This window comes from Acomys minous (assembly GCF_964271855.1).
Source record: "Acomys minous genome assembly, chromosome: 12".
NCBI lineage: Eukaryota > Metazoa > Chordata > Mammalia > Rodentia > Muridae > Acomys > Acomys minous.
The window spans coordinates 24,567,390-24,590,084 of record NC_140493.1 but is presented as its reverse complement, the minus strand read 5'-3'; the positions used below and the strand labels follow the sequence as shown (position 1 = coordinate 24,590,084).

The 22,695-nt window shown below is 50.2% G+C and overlaps 1 protein-coding gene across 3 annotated transcripts in view; it reads right to left on the bottom strand.

Annotated features, from left to right (window-relative positions):
* The window catches only part of MYH9 (myosin heavy chain 9), an 83,195-nt gene that overhangs the window by 51,297 nt on the left and 9,203 nt on the right, over window positions 1-22,695 (bottom strand). The window contains exons 2-4 of one of the 3 annotated variants that reach the window (XM_084750684.1): window positions 10,052-10,106; window positions 9,251-9,355; window positions 988-1,339 (exon numbers count right to left, since the gene is read on the bottom strand). In XM_084750684.1, coding sequence (XP_084606810.1) covers window positions 988-1,320 — 333 coding nt within the window. In that variant the 5' untranslated portion in view covers window positions 1,321-1,339; window positions 9,251-9,355; window positions 10,052-10,106. The remainder of the gene's footprint in view (window positions 1-987; window positions 1,340-9,250; window positions 9,356-10,051; window positions 10,107-22,695) is intronic. The other 2 variants (XM_084750685.1, XM_084750683.1) reach the window with 2 other exon arrangements.

Sequence of the window (22,695 nt, the reverse complement as noted above, 5' to 3'; positions counted from 1 at the left end):
TGGTTCTAGGGCCCACCACCTTCAGAAGCCCACCTGTGGCAAATGCAGCCCTGTCGAATGCAAGGGAAAGCATAACTGGTGCCAAGGCTGAGAGGCAAAACGCTCCCAGGACCAGCAAATGGGGCACATGAAAATTGTTTATGGCGGATTCAGACATGGATTTTGTGGCAAAGAAACATCTAAGCTCAAGAGGGTGGTGGGTGCAGCATCTGGTCCATCTTGAGGGTTTCAATGATTAGTCATAAAATAATGTTCCGTTTTCAAAGACTGTTTAAGGGGGGGAAAAAGACAAATCTGGGGTTGGCACTAGAAGAACCTTGAGAGCTCCAGGCCAGTACAGTTCATAGCCTACAAGAGGGGCTGAGGAAATGATCTCCTCTCAACATGGTGACAAGGCTGCCCACCTGAAAACAAAACAAGCCCCAACAAAAGAAAGATCCTCCTGGTCTGATATACTTGGGGTCTTTGCACACACTGCTCTCCGGACTCTAATGCCACTTTTCTGTAGGACCTGGCATGGGACCAACACTAATGTGTTGACATGTCACCATTCTACCCTTGACAGCTCAGCTCTGTTCTACAAGCAGCCCCTAGGAAGGAGGCTTTGCTGGCAGGATTCTACAAGGGAAAAATGGCAGAGGTACCAAAATGGGACTGGATCAATCTGGTGGCCAGTGGTTGACCAGGTGGTACGGGAAGAATAAGGGAGCCAGGAGACAGCACCACTCCGTTAGAAGGAACCCACGTGTCTCCACACAAATCTGAGGTCAGAAGCTAGCAGGTAAGAGCATGTTCTTCCTTCATGAGGCCAAAAACAGAGTGGGCAGGGAACAGATGGGGTAAGGTCACAGAATACACACCAGGACACACAGATGCCACGGCCGTGAGCATGTCGCCTGGCACTCCTTGAAGCCCCCTTCTTACCCGGAGAGCTGGAGCCTGGCCCCTGGGAGTAAAGAGAGCCCCCCGCACCGCGGGGCCACTTACGTAGATGAGCCCTGAGTAGTAGCGCTCCTTGAGGTTGTGCAGCACCGAAGCCTCGTTGAGGCAAGTGAGCTCGGCCATGTCCTCCACCTTGGAGAACTTGGGGGGGTTCATCTTCTGGATGTCGTCCTTGTTCACCTTCACCTTCTTCCCATTCTCCACCAGCTCCACGATGGCCTCCTCGCCCACCTCCTCCTTGAGGCTGGCTGGTTCAAAGCCATTCTTGTCAGAAGGCACCCACACCAACTTCTTGGCAGCCCAGTCGGCCTGGGCCAGCGGGTTATTGATGAAGTTTTTATCCACGTAGAGGTACTTGTCTGCAGCCTGCTGCGCCATGGTGACTTACGGCCGGGACCTAAGAGAGCAGCAACAACAACAACATGAGCCACCGGAAGACTTCTTCCTGCAACCGCTCATACATGTTGAAATTCTACAAAATCAGACTGAGCAACTACACATCTGGCAGAAAACAAAAATGAGTAAGTAAGTGGATCACTCTATGGTGAGCACACAAGCAGTTCTATAAACCAAACTGCACAGGAAGGGATGCATGTAAGAGTCCTCTCAACGAGGACAGACTCAGCCACAGTCCACTGCTGAGGCAGCGGAGCAACCACAGCACTGAACACGTCCAAAAACACAGGTTTCTAATTAGCCAAAATGGCAATGCCTTACAAATGCACAATGGCAGAAATAAAAACAGAAGCCAGGCTCTGAGATACTCCATGAAGAGAAAGGGAACGGACATGACTGATGGCTCAGGGGGACACAAGCACTTGGTGTGACTGGTTCCTTTCAAAGTTCTTTCGCAGAATAAAGGTGAGATGCTAAGTACTCATCACAGAATCACAAATGGCATAGGCACACCTGACAACACCCATCTGTAAGCACAGTTCTCTGGGAACCAAGGCCTTGTACAGAGGGGTGCAGGGCTCTAGGCCCTGGCATACGGCCTCCCTGTGTAGAGCAGGGCAGTGGCTGCAGCCCAGGGTACACGCTGGCTCCCTGGGGGGCTGTTTGCTGCTCTGGGTGAACCAAAACTAGGACTTGAAACGTGGTGTGAAACACTGAGCTCAAAGCCACCAGAGGAAGCAAGCAGAAGCTGCTCCAGGGCCCCCAACTGACACAAGTAAGCCCTTCTCTGTGAGATCAAATCTGGCCACCTATTCTGGAAAACCACAAAGTTCCCAGTTTTGAACCCAGAGTTGCTCAGCTTTCAAGTTTCCAGATTCCAACAGGGACTTAGATGCCAAAGAGGCTGTAGGCCTTGGTTGCCCAGGCCTCCTTCTCTGGCTTGTTAAATGGTTTCCAGACCTAGGCTCAGGGGATCCCTGCTCACTCCACCAGGGACTGTTTTCCTGGAAACCTGGTGCTCCCAAATTCCCTGCCAAGAGGGAAGCAACTTCAGGGAGCCCTGACAGCCTTGGCAGCTCCCTCAGCTGGTGGCTTTCCTTATCTAATCCAGCAGCAGAGAACTCTGCAGTCCTTACAGCCCCCTAGCCCCTGCACAAGGCGTCATCTACCTAGCAAGGACTGCTACAGAGAGGCCAAGGTCCAGCATCAGCAAGTAAGACAGAACCAGGCAGCTGTGAAGTGCTGTCAGCCCTCATCTTTTCTGTGGAGTAAGCCAGCGTCCCAGCACCTGGTCCAGGTGCTGCCTGATTGGAACAGGCCATTGGACAAATCTGGTCTGCCACAGTAACACCCAGAGGTCCTCTGCCTCCAAAGATACCTGACCATAGACCAACAGCCTCCTCGACACATCCCTGCTATGCTCACAAAACCCCGGCTTTCATCAGGTCCTCCAAAACTCAAACTTATAAAGGATAAGGCATCTCTGTCCATTGTATTTCTCCAAAATCCTAAGTATGTGGCTGGATGACAGTTTCACCATGGTGCTTGGAATGTTGACCCTTGGAAGGCTAAGGCAGGAGGAGCGTGAGTTAGAGGCCAGGCCGGGTTACAGAGGGAAACCCATCTCACCCAGTAAAGACGCCTGAGGGTGTGTGCCACTTCCCTGCACGAGGTCCTGACACTAGGAGTGGGACAGCTGTTGCTAAGTGTCTACGACAGATATCAAGCTTCCCAACTCACTGCCCATCGGTCTCCCTGGAAGGCAGCTTTTCTTACCTCCAATTTATAGAGGAGAGAACAGGCTCAGAGAGGGTGAGTCACTGCTCAGGATCCCCAGCTGAGACCCGCGCCAAGGCTCTAAACCAGATCTGCCTTGCCTCTGTGGCTACAGTCCTAGAACTGGGCTGTAACTGTCATAGCTGGGTGTGACCAGGGAGGCAGGGAGGCAACGTGTATATGCAATCTTAAGATATTTTTAATCAAAACAATCTGCTTTCTGGGAACTAGAGAGATGGCCTAGCAGTTAAGCATGCTTGTCGCTCTTGTGGAGGACCCAGGTTTGGTTCCCAGAATGCACAGGGAGGTTCACAAGCATCTATGGAACTCCAGATCCAGGATCCAATCCCCTCTTCTGACTTCTGGGAGTACAAGGCACACACATAAATGACAGCAAAACACTGATGCACATAAAATATTTTAAAGCCATTTACTCTCTTTTTACTGATCCTCTCTAATTTTGACTCATGGTAACAATTATCTGTCATAGGCAGAGAAAAGAGATCCACTTTGGGGGCGGGGGGTACTTCCCTTTTCCCTCAGGGTTTTGTGTTTATCCCAAAGCTCCATTTACAAGTGATGGAAATAACTCTCTAGGTCACAGGAGCTAAGAGGACTAGGACTCAAACCTGTGGGCCATTCAATGACTACATAGAAGTCTAAAGCTGCTTTTGTTTGGTGTGAAGTCACACACCTGAGGGGGTGTAGGTTTGATTTGGTTTGTTGTTTTGTTTTGTTTTTCATTTTTGTTCTTTTCAGTACTAGGAATTGGATTGAAACAGGGTGTTGTGCATGACAGGCAAGCACCCTACCACTGGGCCAGCCCCAGAATAGTTTTTCAATACCACTTTCAGGAGTTTGGTTTCCCTTATTACCTATAGGCCTATAAGCCTCCTTGCAGTGAGTGAGGCCACGCCATTTCTGCAGTGGAACAGGACCATGGCCCTGGGATGTGCGGTCTAACCGTCTCCTAAGAGGGCAGCTGCCATTAGGGAAGGAGTACGTGTGTGCTAGAGCATGACTGTGCCAACACTGCCTGCCCTGGCACTCACATGGACACGCCTGTGGCTGGGCTGGCAGGCAGCACTCAAGGAGTTAAGGGACACAGCAGCTCTGGCCCACTGCAGACTGGCCGGGCTGGGCCGCCTTCCCTAGCAGCTTCCTGCGGGTGCCCATCCAACTCCAGAAACCCAAACTGTTGCCTTTTTAGGCCATAACAGAGCAGGACACACCAGAAGCTAAATCAGGACTCTCAGGAAATGCTGAAACTGAAAGCAAAGGGGTTGACCAAAAACCTCTTCTTTCAACCCACAATGCAACTCCCTCACTGTCTGTCCTCCCATCCTCCCCCCTAAGCATGCACTAGGTTGTCACCCCCAGCCCGCTTCCTGCTTCTCTTTTTACTTATTTGTGTATTTATTCAGAGAGCAAATTGCTGGTAAAGATGGGAATTACGCTGGTAGAGACGCTGCGAGCTTTCCCATTTCCTAGACAAACAACTGGGACTACTCTAATGTCCTCCAAGGCCAAATTCCAGGCTGGCAAGCCTCAAGTTGTCACACTCATCAAGCCTTGGCGCTCCAGAACTGCTAATGAGTGCTCAATTTCCACTCCATCCTGGCGTCTTTTCACAAGGAATATTTCATCACAGCCATTTTATGGGTGAGGGAGGCAAGGCTCCAATGGGCCTCAAAATCCAGGTTAACTTAGATCTGTGTGGCCTTGAAGCACTCACTGTGAGTGCCATTTCCATTTGAGCCACTGTCCCCTAAGTCACAGGAAAACGGGGAGAAACAAATGGAGAAGCCTCTGGTGAGGCAGACATAATGGTGTCTCTTTAAAGCTGTGGGCCCGGCTCCCCTCCCTAGCTTGCACAGGGATTCTGATTGAAAATGAAAATGCCAGAGCTAAAAGTAAGGTGACAGTGTAGTCACCAATGGCTTAGAAGGCCAAGATTCTAGTCCTGACCCTGACAGGTTCCACTCAGATTCTGTGTTACGGTTTGGCATCAATGTCCCCCAAGAAGGCTCAGGTCCCCAGTGCAGAAACACTCAGAAGTGGGCTTTGGAGAAGTGACTGGATCATCCCTCTTCAGTGGACTCATAATTTGATGTCTTTATTGGGAGATGACAGTCATTTTCAGAGGTGGAGCCCAGTGACTGCAGATCACTGAGGGAGTATCCTCAAAGGCCATGGCTTGTCCCAGGCCACTGCTTGCTATATCTGAGCCTCCTCACTGCCATGAGACAAGCAGCTTTCCTCCACCGCCCACAGTGATGCTCTGCCACACCGCAGGCCTAGAAAGACAGAGCCAGCAGAAGACAGATGGGAAGCCCTGCGCTGCGTGCCAAAGCAGTGCATTTCTATCAGGTAATCGCCACATCGACACACAGCTGAGTGGCACACACTGGAAGCCTCGGTCCAGCGTAATCCCAGGTGTGTGGGAGGTTCTCCTGCATCTTCATCTCCCCATCTCCCGAAAACATAGCTGGGAACGTCCCTCCTCCCTCTCCTCACATCTATTGGTTTTGAGGCTGGTGACATTATCAAGGCATGAATCCCATCATTAATGACAACGGTTCTATAAAAGTAACTGCTGTAACAGCCTTCAAAGCCATGAGCTCCATTTACTCAATCAACAAAACATATTTCCTCAAACATAAAAGTCACATAAAAAGTCACCACCAAAGTGCAACAGCCCCTGGGGTTTTACAATGCAGAAACATAGGACAGATTGCACACACAGCTCCCTGAGGTGTCCATGTGGTCAGAGGAGGGCAGACAGAGCAGACAGAAAGCAGTTTCGGTCACAGCTTTCCCAAAACCCAAATGCAGCAGGTGCCCACTGGACACATTTGATGGCTGAGGACAGAACTGCTTGCCAAATACGCTTGGGCCCCGACACGGCACCATACCGCTTTCTCTAGGCACGGGTTGTTTAATCCCACATATGCTCCTTAAAGTCTGCACACCGTGGAGCACTGGCTATGGAAAGAAAGTACGAGTCAGCAACTAGCTGACAATCTCAGTGAAAGCAGCAGCAGCAGCAGCAACAAGGACTCAGTGGGAGCTCGGGGCAAGTGCACAGCCCTTGAGGCTGCGTAGAATACTGACTGCTGGTGTGAAAGGAGAAGAGGGGCTCAGGCTGAGATGGAGAGGCCAAAGCTAGCACACAGCCGCAATTCTGAACACAGTGGTATGCTAGTTATGGCAGTGTGTTTTCTTTCTCTTTCTTTCTTTCTTTCTTTCTTTCTTTCTTTCTTTCTTTCTTTCTTTTTCTTTCGTGTCTTTCGATTCCATGTATATCTGTTTGAGGGTGTCAGGTCTTGTAGTTACAGACAAGTATGAGCTACCACGTGGGTGCTGCGATTTGAACCCAGGTCCTTTGGAAGAGCAGTCAGTGTTCTTAACCACTGATCCATCTCTTCAGTCCCCACGGCAATATTTTTCAACTTCAGTGCTAGACCCAAGTCATGCTTGGCAGGACTGACCTGTGCATTGTTAAAATGCTTATGAGCACCCCTGGCCTCTGCCAACTAGATGCCAATAGCATCCTTCCCCAGTTTAACAACCAAAACAATGACCCCAGATATCAGCAAAGATGGAGGAATTGAAAGGCAAGCTGCACCTCAACATGAGGTCCACAGCTGGAAAATTCTCACTGGCTCTGAAGTGCCTAACACAGGAGTCTGGCTGACACAGAACCCAATGGTGGAAGGTGCTTGGCATGTGGGAGGACCTATATTCAATCCCCAGCACAAAAAGAGTTGAAGCCTATCTGGTTCAAGGTTACACAGCAAGAAAGTAAAGTTCTGAGACAAACAACGGTGAGTATGAACAGCACTGTCACCAACAAAGGACTGTCCTTTATAAGAGGCTGCACTGTAAGGAAGTTGCTTGATCTGCATGTTAAAGGTCCTGGGGCTTGGGGATGAGCACGCTGAGGGCTGATCTAGTGCACAAAGCCTCAGGTCCAACCCCTACAAGTACATATTCTAAATAGCCTCATTTACAGCAACACCCAAGAGGTGGTGGGTGAGCCTCCCGAGAGGGCCCGAAGCTCCCTCAGAACTCCCAGCACAGGCGATTAGGCGATGATTCAGAAGCAGAGTTCACCAGCATCAAACAGTCCAGGTGAACAGCAGAAAACGGGTGGCACTCAGGAAGGAGAAGCCAGGGCAGTTGCTCCTATCGGCGCCAGCTCACCCATCTGGAGATTTCCACAGCAAATGCTGTTTGGTGAGCAATGCTGTGGGTCATCGGGATTAGTCCCGGGACTCCAATTCACCTAAGCACCTTCCCATGAGCTCCCTCCGCCTGCTGAGCTCCCCAGTTCAGTCACTGTGAACTCCTCCCCAGTGCCCTGTGCACCACACGGATCCCTAGCCTCCTTTCCAGCTTCCGACTCCCCAACTCATGTGGCTACTGACACCTTCTTCTGCTCTACAAGCTGGAGTAGGTTTACCTCGTAGGTTCAAACAGACTGGATAACTCCACACCTCCTCAGAGGAGGTCTAATAACCTCAGTCGGTGAGGAGGCTCCCCTGCCCTCCCCGTCCTCACTGACCTTCCCCGTTGTGCATGCCACTCCATGCACATAGCCCATCAGGACCCAAGAGGCTGTGTCCTCTGCATCAGTAAGCCCTCAGGTCTCAGCTCCCTAATATAGCAAGATGTCCTGTTTGAGGTACCTCCCCACTGTGCCCTGGGTTCGTTTCCACCACACTGACCAACAGGACAAACTATAATTACTTACAGTCTCATTTACAGACAGGAATTTGGTCTCAAGTCGTCTCAATTCCAATGTTTAGTACAATGCACGGCCCAGGGCAGGCACTCGGCTAAAGCTTTGTGAATGGATGAATGAATGAATGAATGAATGAATGAATAGAATTGGCTAGGAACTCACCAAGCTTTGCAAAGGGGCCAGGAAGAGTATGGAGACACACTGAAACAAGGAGTGGGTGCTTGTTAATGCATCTTCAGGAAAACTAAACCATCTGTGGGCTGACTGCATATGCTCAAAACAGAAAGAGAAAGCACGACTGAGGCTTCAATCTACCAAGAAAAAATGGAGGGGAGATCATTTAGTGGCCCCCAAAAAGCTTTACATAGGACTAAACTATGTTTTCTAGAACCTTCTGGTACCCCAACACCAAGACAAAGCTGAACCTATCAGAACAATATATCAGAAAGGATGTTGACAAGGAGAGCCTGTGTCGTGGGTGCCATGAGGAGCTGAGCCTTCACCTGTCAAGCGATGGCTTCAACCATCAACCTTGGCAGTCAGCTTGGAGCCAAGTCTTAGAACTTGGAACAATCAATGGGGGGAATCTGTTCAAAGCCCAGATAAATACTTGGAGTACAAACACATAGAATGGGTACGGATTGAAGCCAAAGGGACCACGGCTTGACTTCCACAACTCTCTGTCCTCTGCTCACACCTCATGAAAGCTATTACTACCTCAGACTTCACTTATAGAATTGGGGGGTCGGGGGAGTCGCTATTAAAAGAGCTGCAATTCATGCTCCCACACAGACTCTCAATATTTCACATTCCTCTACTTTGTCCTGACTTCCTAGCCTCTCTAGGAAGGGTCACTGTGACTCTGCCTACAGGCTCTGCTCCCCTCAGAGGAAGTGTACACCACCACAGCCTCCTGATGCAGGCTGAAGGAAGCCTGCCTGAGTTATCAGGAAAATCCTGGGGGGGGGGGGGGGACCTGCTCCAAGCTGATCTGGGAAATATTGACAGGATGTGCGCACAGGTTGTGCGCAAGGGCTGTGCAGAAGAGCTGGCCTTGAGCCTAGCCTGGCACTGACCACCTGTCTGTTACCTAAGCCCAGGTCTCAGCTTTCACAATTGCAACGCCTCTACTGGGGAGGCTGTTAAGCTGGAAGCTGACAAGGGGCCTGGCATAAACACCTAGAACAACAGAGGGAGAGTCCACAAAGGGGCACTCCACCTCAGAGCCAGCCTCGGGAGACAGTACTGAGCGCAGGTTGAGAGGGGTGGAGGCAGAGGCTGCTGAGCACCAGGCCACCCCCTCCCCTCAGGAATGTTGTTTGCTTACAGAAGACGCTGGGATCTGCTTGTATTAGCAGTTTTCCAACCTAGGCCCAAGCTGATGCTCACCAGATAAGGAGAACAGGCAGGGAAAGGCCCAGAGGAATTCAGCCCAAAGTCTGCCTTCTTCCTCGGCTAAACATGTGGCCCATTGTCTTTTCAGCGCCCTACGCCCTGCAAAGGACACCAGCATGAGAATTTCATGCGCAGATTCCATCCTATGCACTAAAGGCAGGGGTTAATTCTCAAAGGGCTGCAGGCATCACCAGCTTAAGCAGGATCTTATCAGCTATTCAGGAATGTAGACTTTATTCTAGGGACAATGAGGGAGGGGTGATGACATCAGCAGCTCTGTATTTTACAGTTCACCCTACACACTTCCCTGAGGGGGTGGGTGGCCACACACAGGAAGTCAGCAGCTGGAAAGTCCTGGGCCTGGCATGGTGGGTACTTCAGCTAAGCAGGGGAAGCCCACCCTCGGTGCAGTCAGAGTAAGGTAATCAGGGGGGATTCAGCTCCCAACGCATGCAAAGTAGGAGACTCAGGGGATCCACTCCCAGTGTAGACAGGGCAGTAGGCTCAGGGGATCCAGTTGCCACTGGTAGTGGACTTAAGAGGATCCAGTTCCTACTTTAGGCAGCACAGGGGAGTTAAAAGGGATCCAGCTCCCAGTTTAGGCAGGGTAGGGGATTAAAACTAGGAGAAACAAAGATAAAAGCTGCAAGATTTCACCTCTGACCCCCACCCCATCGCCTTGAAGTTATAAGCTCCCAGAGGACAAGTGGCCAACCCTGGGCTCTATGTAGATGTTTGCGGAGTGTCAGAAGCAGCTATGTGGCACATGTCACAGGAACTACAGGATAATTTTACCAGGTGTCCTCCATCAAGATGGCTCAGGCTCCAGGCCTCGGCGTGCAACTGACTTCTAAATGAATGAATGACTAATAAGTCAGCCGGGGCAGAAAGCAATAGGAGCCACTCCCCTGAGGACAAATTGCCCACACAGGCGTCTGGAGCCCAACCCATCGATGGCCCAATGCCTTCAGTGCCTTCCCTGTCACTCCATGCTGGACACCAGTGTGGGCTCCTGATGGGCTTTCCTCACATCCCATTCCTCGCCCAGCAGCCCCTTCCTAACACTGTAGTGTGAATCATCCTGTCCTCTTCTCCCAAGCCCAGCTCAGTCCTGCCCCAGAACCCCTGCTCCTCTGCTTATTTTCAGGGATACAGAACTGTTTCCTCTGCCCCTCTTTACAGACAGGGTCCCCAGGCCACTGCTGTGGGATCCTAGCAGACCTCAGTGACCACTCCAAAGGTAACTAAGCCACCCCACCGCCACCCCCGCCACCCCCACCAGCTCGTGCCTTGGGTCTAGCATCTCCAGGACAAAAGGAGAGAGGGAGGGAGATTAGGAAGGACGGAAGAGGGGAAACGGGGAGAGGGGCAGGGAAAGGGAGGGAGAGAAGGAATCAACAACAGGTTAGGCAGCCTTGGCCCAGAGCTGAGGCCAGTCAGGCAACAGGCAGAGCTGTGGCTGCAGATAAGTCATTTACACTGGCCTCTGGCTTGAGTTTTAATTGGTTCAATATTTGCACAGTGAGATCACACAGGAGTCTCACCTGTGAGTAATGAGCTTTCACTCAGCCAGCCAGGAGCTATTCCAGGAAGAGATTCCCTCCTGGCAGCACTGGGCAATGGGTCTCTGCCCCTCCCCCCTCCTGCGGGTCCCCTCCCCTCAGCCTCAGGTCTGATAGGTTGACAGAGAACTTCTGGGTTGCTTTCTCCCACGTGAACACCTGTGGTGCCCGCTCACAGACAGCTTCTTGCAGTTTGCTGGCAGCTGCCCACACATGCGTGGGGGCAACTTGGAGCCCTTCAGGCAGTGAGGTTCCTTCCTTCTTCCCCTTGGTTCTGCTGAGAGAGGGTTTTTCTCCCCTCAAGCATGTGAGCATGGTTTGCTGAAAACCAATGCAGAAAAATGACCATACTCGAAAAATTTAATTATATGCCACTGTCTCCGGGGAACTGTGGAATGCCAGTCTCCCGAACCCACATTGCGACTGCTGAGCAGCACAACCCAGGGCCAGAAACAAGGCGCCCTGGGCCTCGTGGTGGCTCAGGCCTCCAAACACCTGCCCTTCAGCAGGCGCAGGCAGAAGGATCTGTGAATCTGAAGCTAACCCAGGCTCCATGGCAAGTTCCATGCCAAGGTCCTGTCTATAAACAGGTAAATAATAAGCCAGCTGGTTTTTGAAGGCCACTCTGCCTCAAACCCACCAGGTCTGCAGCAACATGTTTTCTCTTACTGACAGTTAAATAAAATCTTTTTCTTTGTGTCTTTTAACTTTATTTGGGGGTGGTGCTGAAAATTCTAACCCAGAGCCTTATACACATTAGGCAGATTAGCACTGAGCCAAACCTCCAGCCCCTAAAGGATTTTTTTTTTTAAGCTGAATTATAGAGCCACATCCCCAAACAACCTCATTCTTCTATTCCTGCAGGGCTAGGGACTCTGGTCACCAGCAGGCCCTTGCTGCCCAACACAGGTGGGTGTTGAATAAAGCTTGATTTGAACTGACCACAAGTGAGGAGGGTCTAATCTTTCTTTCCTAAAATAATCAAAACTCTAGGAATCTAGTCCAATAAAAACATATCTCCCATTCTGTCTCCCTTTTGCTCTGTGTGCATATGGGAATCGGGGAAGGTATTTCTGACAGAAGTCAGTGTCTAATATCTTCCTCCATCTACCACTCTCCACCTTATTTTTTGATAGACTCTCACTGACCCCAGATCTGCCTTGCAGATTCACACAGCCACACCATCTGCCACAGCTCACTGTCCAGAGACCAGAGTGACTACACATGCAAGCAAAGGCCAGACTGCACAGAGAGCTCTAGGACCAGAGGATCAATGTCGCTATAGGCCCTCTACCTTATTGCCAGCTGTGTGAAATACACTAATATTTATTTCTAAGACACAAGTGACAGTCACAACAGTCTCCCTGAACTGATCCAGCAACTACTGGACCCTGGCCACCGTCCCTGAAAGGCAGGGGACATAGTATGTCAGACTCATCATGCTGATAACTCAGGAGACTCAGGGCCTCCGGGCAATCCCTGCCTTGCTGTGGTGACTGGAGGAGCAGAGAGGTGAGGGAGACGTGGCAGGGCTGGCTGACAGCACTAACTCTGGATACAAGGTCATGGGCAGTGTTTGGTGCCCCAGACAAGCAGACTTCTCCCCTGACAGCATGGCTCCTTTCTGTCATGGCTGAACTCACAATGAGTCAGACATAGACTCTGCACACTACAGGGGCTTGAAGTCACACCCTGCCTAGCCCAACATAACATGATTTATCTCCTCCAGGAATGCAATTTTTTCCCAGAATTTTGTCAAAAGCTCTAGTCAGAAATTTGGCCTTGCAAGGAAGGGGCTGGCTTACTGACTGGTCTCCCCCGGAGCAGATTAGCTCAGACCTGAGGGAAGAAACCCCACAAGGTCAGAGCTTGGAGAAGCCCCCAGAGTATCTCATCCAAGGAGCTCCAGTTTTTTGTTTTCCATCTCAAGCCACAGGTGGACAGACCCACGGACATGGACACACAAGTGCACTTGAACACACATTTTTCAACTTTTTTTTAATGCAGATTGGTGGTCTGCCTACATATATGTCTGTGTGAGGGTGTCAGCTCTTGGAGTTACAGACAGTTGTGAGCTGCCATGTCAGAGATGAGAATTGAACCCAGGTCCTTTGAAAGAGCAGTCAGTGCTCTTAACTGCTAAGCCAGTTCTCCAGCCCCAAACACACATTAAAAAAAAATCCCAAAGATTTATTTATTTTCAAAATGTGCCTTCAAACTTTTTTTCAAACATCAACCAGCTTCATGAGATGATGACCACATACTGTTATTTTTCACTGGAATGAACTTTACTTCATTTCTAGAAACACCAGTGCCACCCATAAAAATCATTTCAAGATCTACCCTAAAAGCTGGACACAGTGGCGCATGCCTGTATTCCCAGCAATCAGGGAGGCAGAGTCAGGCAGTTGCTGTGAGTTCCAGGCCAGCCTGGTCTACAAAGTGAGTCCAGGACAGCCAAGACTACACAAAAACCATTAGGGGGAGGGGGTGGCTGATGATCTACCCTAAGCCTAAACTGAAGGTCTGAAAACAACCCACCTGAGGCAGGCGGATCTCTGTGAGCTCAAAACCAGCTGGGTCTACAGGCTGTACAGGACAGCCAAGGGTAAACAGAGAAACTCTGTCTCAAACAAAACAACAACACCTGACTCAAAACAGAGGAGAGACCTAGTCAAGCCACCTGCTGGGCCAAGTCCCACCTTCAATTAGGCAAAGCAGAAGGACTCCAAGTCCAGAGCCAAAGAGGGCTCCAACCTCTGGCAGGCCAGAAGAGAGCAACAGCAAACCCAAGGCCTGCTGCTTGCTAGACACATGTATCTCACCATATTCCTCTGGCTTGATCTTGCCAACTTGGACCAAGCCAAGGTGAAATCAGAGCCTCTCACCTTTAAACAAGAGACTCAGGAAGCATCTGACTTGCATTCTAGTGCATTCTTTAAGAATCAGGAAGGCAGCTGATGGGGCATGGTGTAGATAACTGCAGCCCACGATCTTGGGAAGCAATAAGAGGCCATAACAAGACCTTTTCTTTAAAAAAAAAAAAAAAAACAAGATGGGCGTGATAGCACACGCCTTTAATCTCAGCACTCGGGAGGCAGAGGCAGGCAGATTGTGTGAGTTAGAGGCCAGCCTGGTCTACAAAGTGAGTCTAGGACAGCCAAGGCTACACAAAGAAACCCTGTCTCGAAAAACCAAAATTAAATAAATAAATAAAAATAAATAAAACAAAAACAAAACCAGGGGCTGGAGAAAGGGCTCAGGGGTTAAGAATGCTTGCTTATTCTTCCAGAGGCCCAGAGTTCAGTTCCAAGCACCCATATAGGGCAATAGCCTGTAAGCCCAGCTCCAGGGAACCTGACACCCTCTTCTGAGGTGGTCAGGCTGCATTCCAGAGCTTCCTGCCTCTCAGGAAGATGATCAAAGTAGGAACCATAGCATAAGACCAAACCTGATTTGCTACACACAAAAGGGGGGGGGGGGGGGGCGGGGGGAGAAATAGCAGCTCTAGGGTGGGTGGGTTACATAGCACTCTTATCTAAAGACAGGCCAATCCTAGCTGCTGCCCTTGAATAAGGAGTCTGGCTGGCAAGAATGACCTCACCCTGTCCTTCACCAGAATTGCCCCTTTACCTGAAACACAATTAGGCTCCAAAGTAACCAATGCTGGCCACGGTTGTACATAAAAAGCAGGGACCCTGCTGGGCATGGTAGTGCACACCTTTAATCCCAGCACTTGGGAAGCAGAGGCAGATGGATTGCTGAGTTCAAGGCCCGCCTAGTCTACCAAGCAAGTCCAGGACAGAGGGGGGGAAAAATCAGAGACCTTGTAGACCCTGTACTAGGGACATTCAGGACTGGCCCACCTGTTCTGGGAATGTTCTGAGTCCTGTACCCACAGCCCCTATACATGTGGACCCATACATACATAAAGGCTGAGATGCAAGCCAGTGAAGTGGCTCAGGGAAAAAGTGCCTGCCACCAAGCCTAGCGGCACCTTCTTGACTATGAGCATCAGAAACCACACATTATAAGGAGAGCGCCAACTCCCATAGCTTTCTCTCACCTCCAAACATACTAGCCCACCCACACGCATACACACAGAAAATAAAGACCTAGATACAGACACATATGTACACACAGAGACCTGTACACATAAATAGATACATACACACAAAGACACATACCCAAAGACCTGGATATAAAACTCACAGAGAGACAGGTACACACAAAGACCTAGTTGCACACAAACAAGTGCATACACAGACCTTTACACACACTCGTGCTCATGTACACACTCAAAGGCATGTTTATAGAGGCATGTGCTCAGAAAGACCTGGACACACACAGACATGTATACACACGGAGACATACACAGATCCGGATACACACACAGATATTTGCACACAAAGACATGTGTAGAGATCTGTGGGCATAGACATGTACACATACAACACGCCCACACACATGGCAGCACAGAAGTGCCCCCAGAAGATGCTGGGATCAATGCAGGTGATGTTCCTGAGTTGGCTCTCCTGGATACAAGCACTGGATAGTCTCTGCTGTCTGGGGGAGTGTGGATGGGTTAATCTATCTCCCTTACAGGACCCACCTCAAAGCACACATGGCCAATGAACTTCTAACTGCCTGCTTCCAGAGCAACCGCCTTTATACGCAGCAGCCTCGTAAGGTAACTTCTACTGGAACCCTGTTTTGCCGAAGAAACAACTGGTACATGTTGCTGTTGGTGTCTGTATCTTGCAGTCTCGTTCTGGGCTTCAGAGTCCTGCATCCAACCCTTTTGCTCCCTGCCCCCTAGGATGCAATAGGCAGCAGACACAAGATCAGGAGGAAGAAAGCGCAGGGGTGACTGTGGTCTCCTTGTCTCATAGCTAAAGCAGCAGAATTGGTACTCGGGCCTAATGCTGACATTTCCTGTACCACAGACTCCCCCCTGGCAATCCCTTTGAACTTGATTCCTCTGAGGTAAAACAGCTGGGAGAAGAGGGCCATCTCCCTACTGTAGTTCCTCCCAGCTGTCTCAAAGGGGCCACACCAAATAGACGGGAATTTAATAAGCCTGGAATTGTCATGACTCTAAACAAACCACAACCAATCCGGAATGTCCCCGTCAGTCTAGGCTTAACAAAGCAGCCTGTAAAACCCAGAAGAGCCTTTGAGTCCCACCCGGGCGGCCAGATGGCCTAGGCACCCAGATGGCCCCAGCACCCAGACCTCTACTCAGGTCCACAACAGAGAGCCACATTCTTCACATTCTTGTCTGAAAGCCAGAAGAAAAGGGGTGGGCGGAACTGGGGGCAGGCGTGCCCCCCCCCCACACCTCAGCTATTTCAACCTAAAGATAATTAAAGCTCAGGACTGGTTTTCCAAGGGAAGAAGGAGGCCCACCCCACAGCAGCCTCAGGCACTTTCACACAGTGCTCCCCAAGTGCATGATACTGCAGAGTGTGTGACAGAACAGAGCTTTGCTACCTGTGAGCATCCCCACTATCTCCTCACATGCAGGACATAGTGCTAAGAAGCAAGGGGGTGGTGGGGCCCTCTGTCAGACCTTCAGCTTGTCCCATGTGACATAAGGTTGGAGATTCTAGCCAGATAAACCTGAAACTCACCACCTGCGGCCAGGGTTTGGGAGGAGAAGAGGCAGCTAGCTTGAGCAGCACAGCACTGCTAGGGCAGGGGCATGCCACGTGCTCCACACAGTGTGGGATAATAAGGCATTCCTCCTGAGCACTCGACTATACATCCACTTCCTCCTCCTCAGCCTGACAGGGACAGGAAACAGGGCAGGCAGCAGGCTGTGGGCAGGAGGCAGGCTGAGAACAGCACGCTGGTGGGGGCCAGCAGGAGGAGGCATGCTGGGGAAGAGAAGCAAAAAGGCTAGGTTCTCTGAAGAAAGCAGGCTAAAACCATCTCCTCCTTCCTAAGCAAACCCACACACACACAGCTGCCGACCACCTCTGCCCTGGCCTCCCATGCTCACCTGGGGCCAGATCTTATTCTCAGTAGCAAGAAGTCAGCAAGCAAGAGCCATGGGGAGAACGGGAACTTAGCTCTTAGCTCTCTCGTTGTCTACCTACAGCTTGTCTCTTAGGTTCCTGGAGTGCCAACGTGCCCTGCTATAAAGTGAGAACACTAATCCTGACAGCCTTCCTTGTAGGAGACTTCAGCCACAATAAGCTGGATGTGACTTCAAGTTTCACATGGTCATAATGAAAATAAGTTTCTATATGTGTGGCGTGTGTGTGTGTGTTCCTGTGTGTGCAGAGGCCAGAGGTCTGCAGTAGGTGTTTTCCTCCACTGCTCTCCACCTTCCTTTTACTTGTATGTGTTGTTTGCCTGCATTGCTTGACTGTGCACCACCTGTGTTTAGTTCCTAGAGAATCCAAAAGAGGAGACTGGACCCCCTGGAACTGGAGTTACAGACAATTGTTAGCTGCCATGTGGATGCTGGGAATTGAACCCTAGTCCTCAGGAAGAGCAGTGCTCTTAACATTGAACCATCTCTCTGGCTCTCCATACTATTTTTTTGATAACAGAGATTTGTCACAGAACCTACAGTTCACCAAGCAGGCCCCCAACCTTGCTGGCTCTGCCCTCTCTGGCTGGAATTACAGGCAAACACCAACATATCTGACTTGCTTTTTTTTTTTTTTTAATGTAATTGTTCAAGACCCAAACTCAGTTCCTCATGCAAGTACCTTACTGACTGAGCTATCCTTCCAGCACCTCAAATAAGATTTTTTTTTTCATAAAGGAAAATAATGTAAGAGATAACTTGCCACCTGGTGTGGTGGCACACGGCTTTAATCCCAGCACTCAGGAGGCAGAGGCAGGCAGATCGCTGTGAGTTCGAGGCCAGCCTGGACTACAAAGAGAATCTAGGACAGCCAAGGATACACAGAGAAACTCTGTCTCAAAAAACTAAAAAAAAAAAAAAAAGGAGAGAGAGAAAGAAAGAGATAACTTGCCACTGTGCTGGGCAAACTATATGTCAATAAAATGCAAAAGAAACAATAAGGCTTCACTGAGCAGTGAAACCCCCTGAGACATTGCTTCTTTTCCGCAATCCATAGATTACAGGAGGAAAACTGAGACACAGTGGGCCAGTAACTTACCCAAGGTCAAAGAGCTTGCAAGTGAGAGAAAAAGGATTGACTGGGTCAGAAGCCAGGGCCCCTGTCTATTTATGTAAGTACTAGACAGTAACAGACCTCAGAGGCCAAAGAAACACAGCCACCCACCCAAGGCCACCGGAGTCAAGAGAGGTGCTGAAATTAAACTCGTGCGTTTGACCAGTCTGGTATAAACATGTTCTCCTGTTTTCCCAGTCCACCATGGGCAAAGGGCTTCACAAGGGTCCTGGTGGTGAGGCGAGACCAGAATAAAGCCAGATTTCCATGAGAGACAGGAGTGGAGCCTCAGTCTGACTAAGTACCTAGCAAACAAACTTCTATAGCAGCCACTCAGCACCAGCCAACCCCAGGAATTTAAAGTTTATGGTCCTGAAGCACTTTGCTCATCTGGAGAAGAGGCCATATTGAGTGAAAGGCTGAACAGCCTGGGCGTTGAAAGGGCCAGCCTGACCGCTAAGGGATTTGATCGGAGGTGGAGGGGACACTGAGGGCAGGATCAGGAGGAGGACTAGAGCACCTGCTCCGTGGGGTCAAGTCCAGACTGTCCTGAGGGTGCTCCATCTTTCAGCTGCTCACAGAACACCAAGACAAGAGTCAGGATTGAGAGATGCAAGGGCGGAGTTGTTTTGTTTGAGACAACATTTCAATACGTAGCCTAGGCTAGCCTTCACTGAGCTCCTCTTATGCACAGCTAAGACACGCTAACCCAGTGGTTCTCAACCTTCTTAATGGCGACCCTTTAATACAGTTCCTTGTGTTGTGGTGACCTCCCCCACCATAAAAGTATTTTTTGCTACCTCATAACTGTATTATGAATCAGAATGTAAATATCTGATATATGATCCCCGTGAAAGGGAGGGTCGCGACCCAGAGGTTGAGAACCCCTGTAGTAACCTGTTTACACATGAGAAACAGGAAGCCAAAGCAGGCTGAGAAGTAGAAGGAGGTGGGGTGGAAAAGGCTTTAATCCTGGCACTAGGGAGGCTGAAGCAGAAGCAGGTGGATCTCTCTCCTTTAAGGCCACCCTGATCTACAGAAGGCAGCGGCTCCTGGAGATGCTCATCCTCCCTGACCTAAAGAGGTTACCAGAATGTCTGGGCTGTGCTGGGCTCCTCCAAATTCATGCTTCAGACACACCTCGGGTTGTAATCCACAGTAGACACAGAACCTTAACTAGGGTGACTAGTGAAGACTCAGTTGTGGGAGTAGGTAAAAGCCAATATGACTGACGTCCCCCTAAGAGGCGGGGGCGCAGGACGACCATGTGAGGACACAAGAACTGTGAGAATAAACACTGGTGCCTAGAGCCAGTCGCTAGCACTTCACTGCAGCTGTCCTTTAGTTCCCTCTCCGGCGTCTTCTCCACTGTGTAGACTGAGGACAGAGCGCCACTTCCTGCCTCCACCCCCTAGCATGAACACTGTAGAAGCTTCCCAGGACTTATTCAAGGGTGCAGTCCCAGAACCTAGAGCAGCCTCTAATGCTCGCCCAGCCTTCAATACATGGCTAATGAACAAATGAGCAGTATAAAAACTGGGGTCCAAACTCAGCGGCTGCCCCTAGTCATCCTGCGCCATGTACTCCTCCTCCCACTGTCTAATCCTTACAGTCCCCTCTCCCACCTCCAACAGGACAGCTGGTAAATAATGTAAAATAGTATAAACTCAAAGATAATCTTTGGCCTGCTATTACCAAACAGCAGAGTAAACAGGAAGTGAATAAAGATAAAGGGGGAGGGGAGACTGGAGAGATGGGACAACCATCCAGAGCACCTCCTGTTCTTGCAAAGGAGCCAGGTTCAGTTTCCAGCACCCACAGGGTGACCCATAACCATCCATCACTCCACACCCAAGAATCTAATGTCCTCTCTGGACTCACCAGGCACCAGGCATGCATGGAGTACCCAGACTCACATGCAAGCAATGTAAATCAACTAATCTTTTTTAAGTGCCTTAACTAGGAGTGTTATAATCCACCAGCTGCTGGATTCCTCCAATTACATTTTATTAGTACCAACTTCAACCCATGTGCGAAGAGAAAGCCAGATTAAGCCTTCAATTGTGTTGCTTTGAGTAAAGCGGGGGAAGGGAACACTGTGAACTGTGACAAACGTCAATGCCAAGAGGCCAGGGGCTGATGCAAATACAAACTGCAGGATGGAGAGAGGACCCAAACCAAGAAGGTAAGCAAAGCTTGCAGTACCCTGAGTCCCGTCAGCACTTCCAGGGCCACCCCAGCACCCTTCATGCCCCCAGTGGGGCAGGTAGCGACAAGCTTCTGGCTCCTTGCCAAGCAACAAAAGTTTCCTCTCCTGCTCTCTAAGGAGACCACACATTTCAGAAAGCCTTGAACTGGAGCGGGAACTGAGGGGAGGGGGCAGAAAGGACAAAGCACAACGCGGGCCCTCCCTGGTGAAGGCAGGCACCCACCTTCCTAACACCCAGCTGCCCTGCAAGTACTTCCCTACTGCAGATGAAGATCTGTTCTAAAGCTGCAACAAGATTCTGAAACTTCCTTTTTACAACAAAGCCAAACTGTTGCAAAGTATTGCTACAATTTTTACAACATCTCAGCAAGATGGGCGCCTGAGCACAGTACTGAGCCCCTGGCAAGGTAACCTAGACGCTACCAGTCCCCACCCTCATTAGGAGAGGCCCTATCCCCTCTTCCTTCCTTCCCCCTCCCTCTCTCCCTACCCTCAGCAGTCACCGTCCTACTGAGTAGGATCCTCAGCAGTAACTACCCTATGAAGAAGGGCCCTTGGAGTCTTCTGGTCCCTCGCCTCTTCCAGATAGATTTTGTGACCCAGGTCTTTAGTAAACACAGGAGACAGGAGGTGGTAGAACTGGGAGGCAGCAGGCAGGCCTTCCTCTATAGAGCCTAGAAAGATCTTCCAGCTCTTGGCTCTGGTTCCTGAGCTTTCTGAGCTCATGAATGACAAAGTGGTTTTACCAGCTTTCTATGAACCTGACTGGGCACCCAGTGACCCCACAACCTCTGCAAACCCCCATGTCTCAAGCCACAGCAACAGAAAGCAGTGACCATGTTCCTAGCACCAGATAGCAGCCCAGTGATCTGACACCTGCATCTTGATGTGCAAACCATCTCTGGACAAGACCTACAATAGATGCTCAATAGACACTCACTGAGTGAATACATTTTAAGAGTCAATAAAACTTACGGCACTTTCTGACAATGTAAATTCAAGTGGACCATAACACGGCCAGTAAATACCCAGTGTGGAGAATGTTGCAACATAGGAAACCTCAGATTACAGCACTAAGTAAGATCTCAGAGTACACAATATCACTCTGTTTGGGGGCTGGAGAGAGCTCAGAGGTTAAGAGCATTGGATGCTCTTCCAAAGGTCCTGAGCTCAATTCCCAGCAACCACATGGTGGCTTGCACCCATCTATAATGAGATCTGGTGCCCTCTTCTGGCATATAGGCAGTACATGCAGGCAGAGCACTGTATACATAATAAATAATTAAGTCTTTTAAAAAACAAAAATCACTCTGCTTGGGATTTGGTGAAGTGCATGCAGGTGTAGAGGTTGTGTGTGTGTGTGTGTGTGTGTGTGTGTGTGTGTGTGTGTGTGTGTAAGTAGCCCAGAAACTCCAATGGTGGGGTGCTCCTTGCCAGCTTTGCTGTCATACTTGTGTTGTGAACAACAGGATCCTACTTTTTCTTTTTAACTTTAGTAGGACACTGTCCCTAGTAGCAATGGTGTTTCTCAACACTGTGAAAAACCTCACCTCCAGTCCTTTGATTGGGAATGACATGATGTCTGACCACCCAACCAGAGGGCATGGGCAGCCTGCCCAGCACCCAGTCAGAAGTTAATGACCTGGGAGTGCAACACAGCACTCCACTTCCCAGGAAAAGGACACAGGCCTCCGCCTCCACAGCTACCTTGGGCTCCGAAAAGTCGAGGGCTTACTAGAGAGGGGACCTTTCACCAGTCCTGTGAGTCACAGGGCCTTCACCAAGCTGAATCACTTCTAAACAAAGCAAAATGCCTGAGCAAGGTCCCACCCGTGCTCACTGTACACGCCATGCACTGTCCTCTGATTCTGCCACCAGCTCAAGTGCCACCTCCGCCAAGCAGCCTTCTCAGACTCAAGGCCTGCTCCTCTGTATGAGCTGGAGACCATCAGCTCCTACAAACAGAAACCATACTTCCTGTACCTCTGTTCTCCCAACACACCTGGCCCTGGGGTCCATCTTTGTAAAAGGGAAACCCATGTTATCCAGTGCGGTTACTGAATAACTAAGGACCGACAAAGGAAGCAGTGCAGTAGTGCACCACGCATAGGCATCAGCAGGAGCCCACCTGCTAAGACAGCAGTGGGCACCACTGGGTCCAACAGCAACAAAGTCATCCTGGGCTCAGCTTCATGCTAGCAGCCATGGTCCTCTCACCTGCCCTCCCCCACATCCCTGAACTCCACACTCATGAGAAAGGGAGCTGCAATAAACACCACGGCCAAGGAGGCCTCATTGAGTGGCCAACAGCAATGGGATGATGATGCTCTTTAACAAGCTCACAGCCAGAGAAGGAGAAAGCCATAGGGGCCAGTCCACCTTCTCTGCAGGCAAAGCTGTGTAGACCCACAGTGAAGGGTGTCCGCCAGGCCACAGGAGCCGAAGCAGCCAACCCCCACCCCCACCCCGTCTGAATCTCTGTAAGGCAACTTCATGAACAAAATGAATGTGATT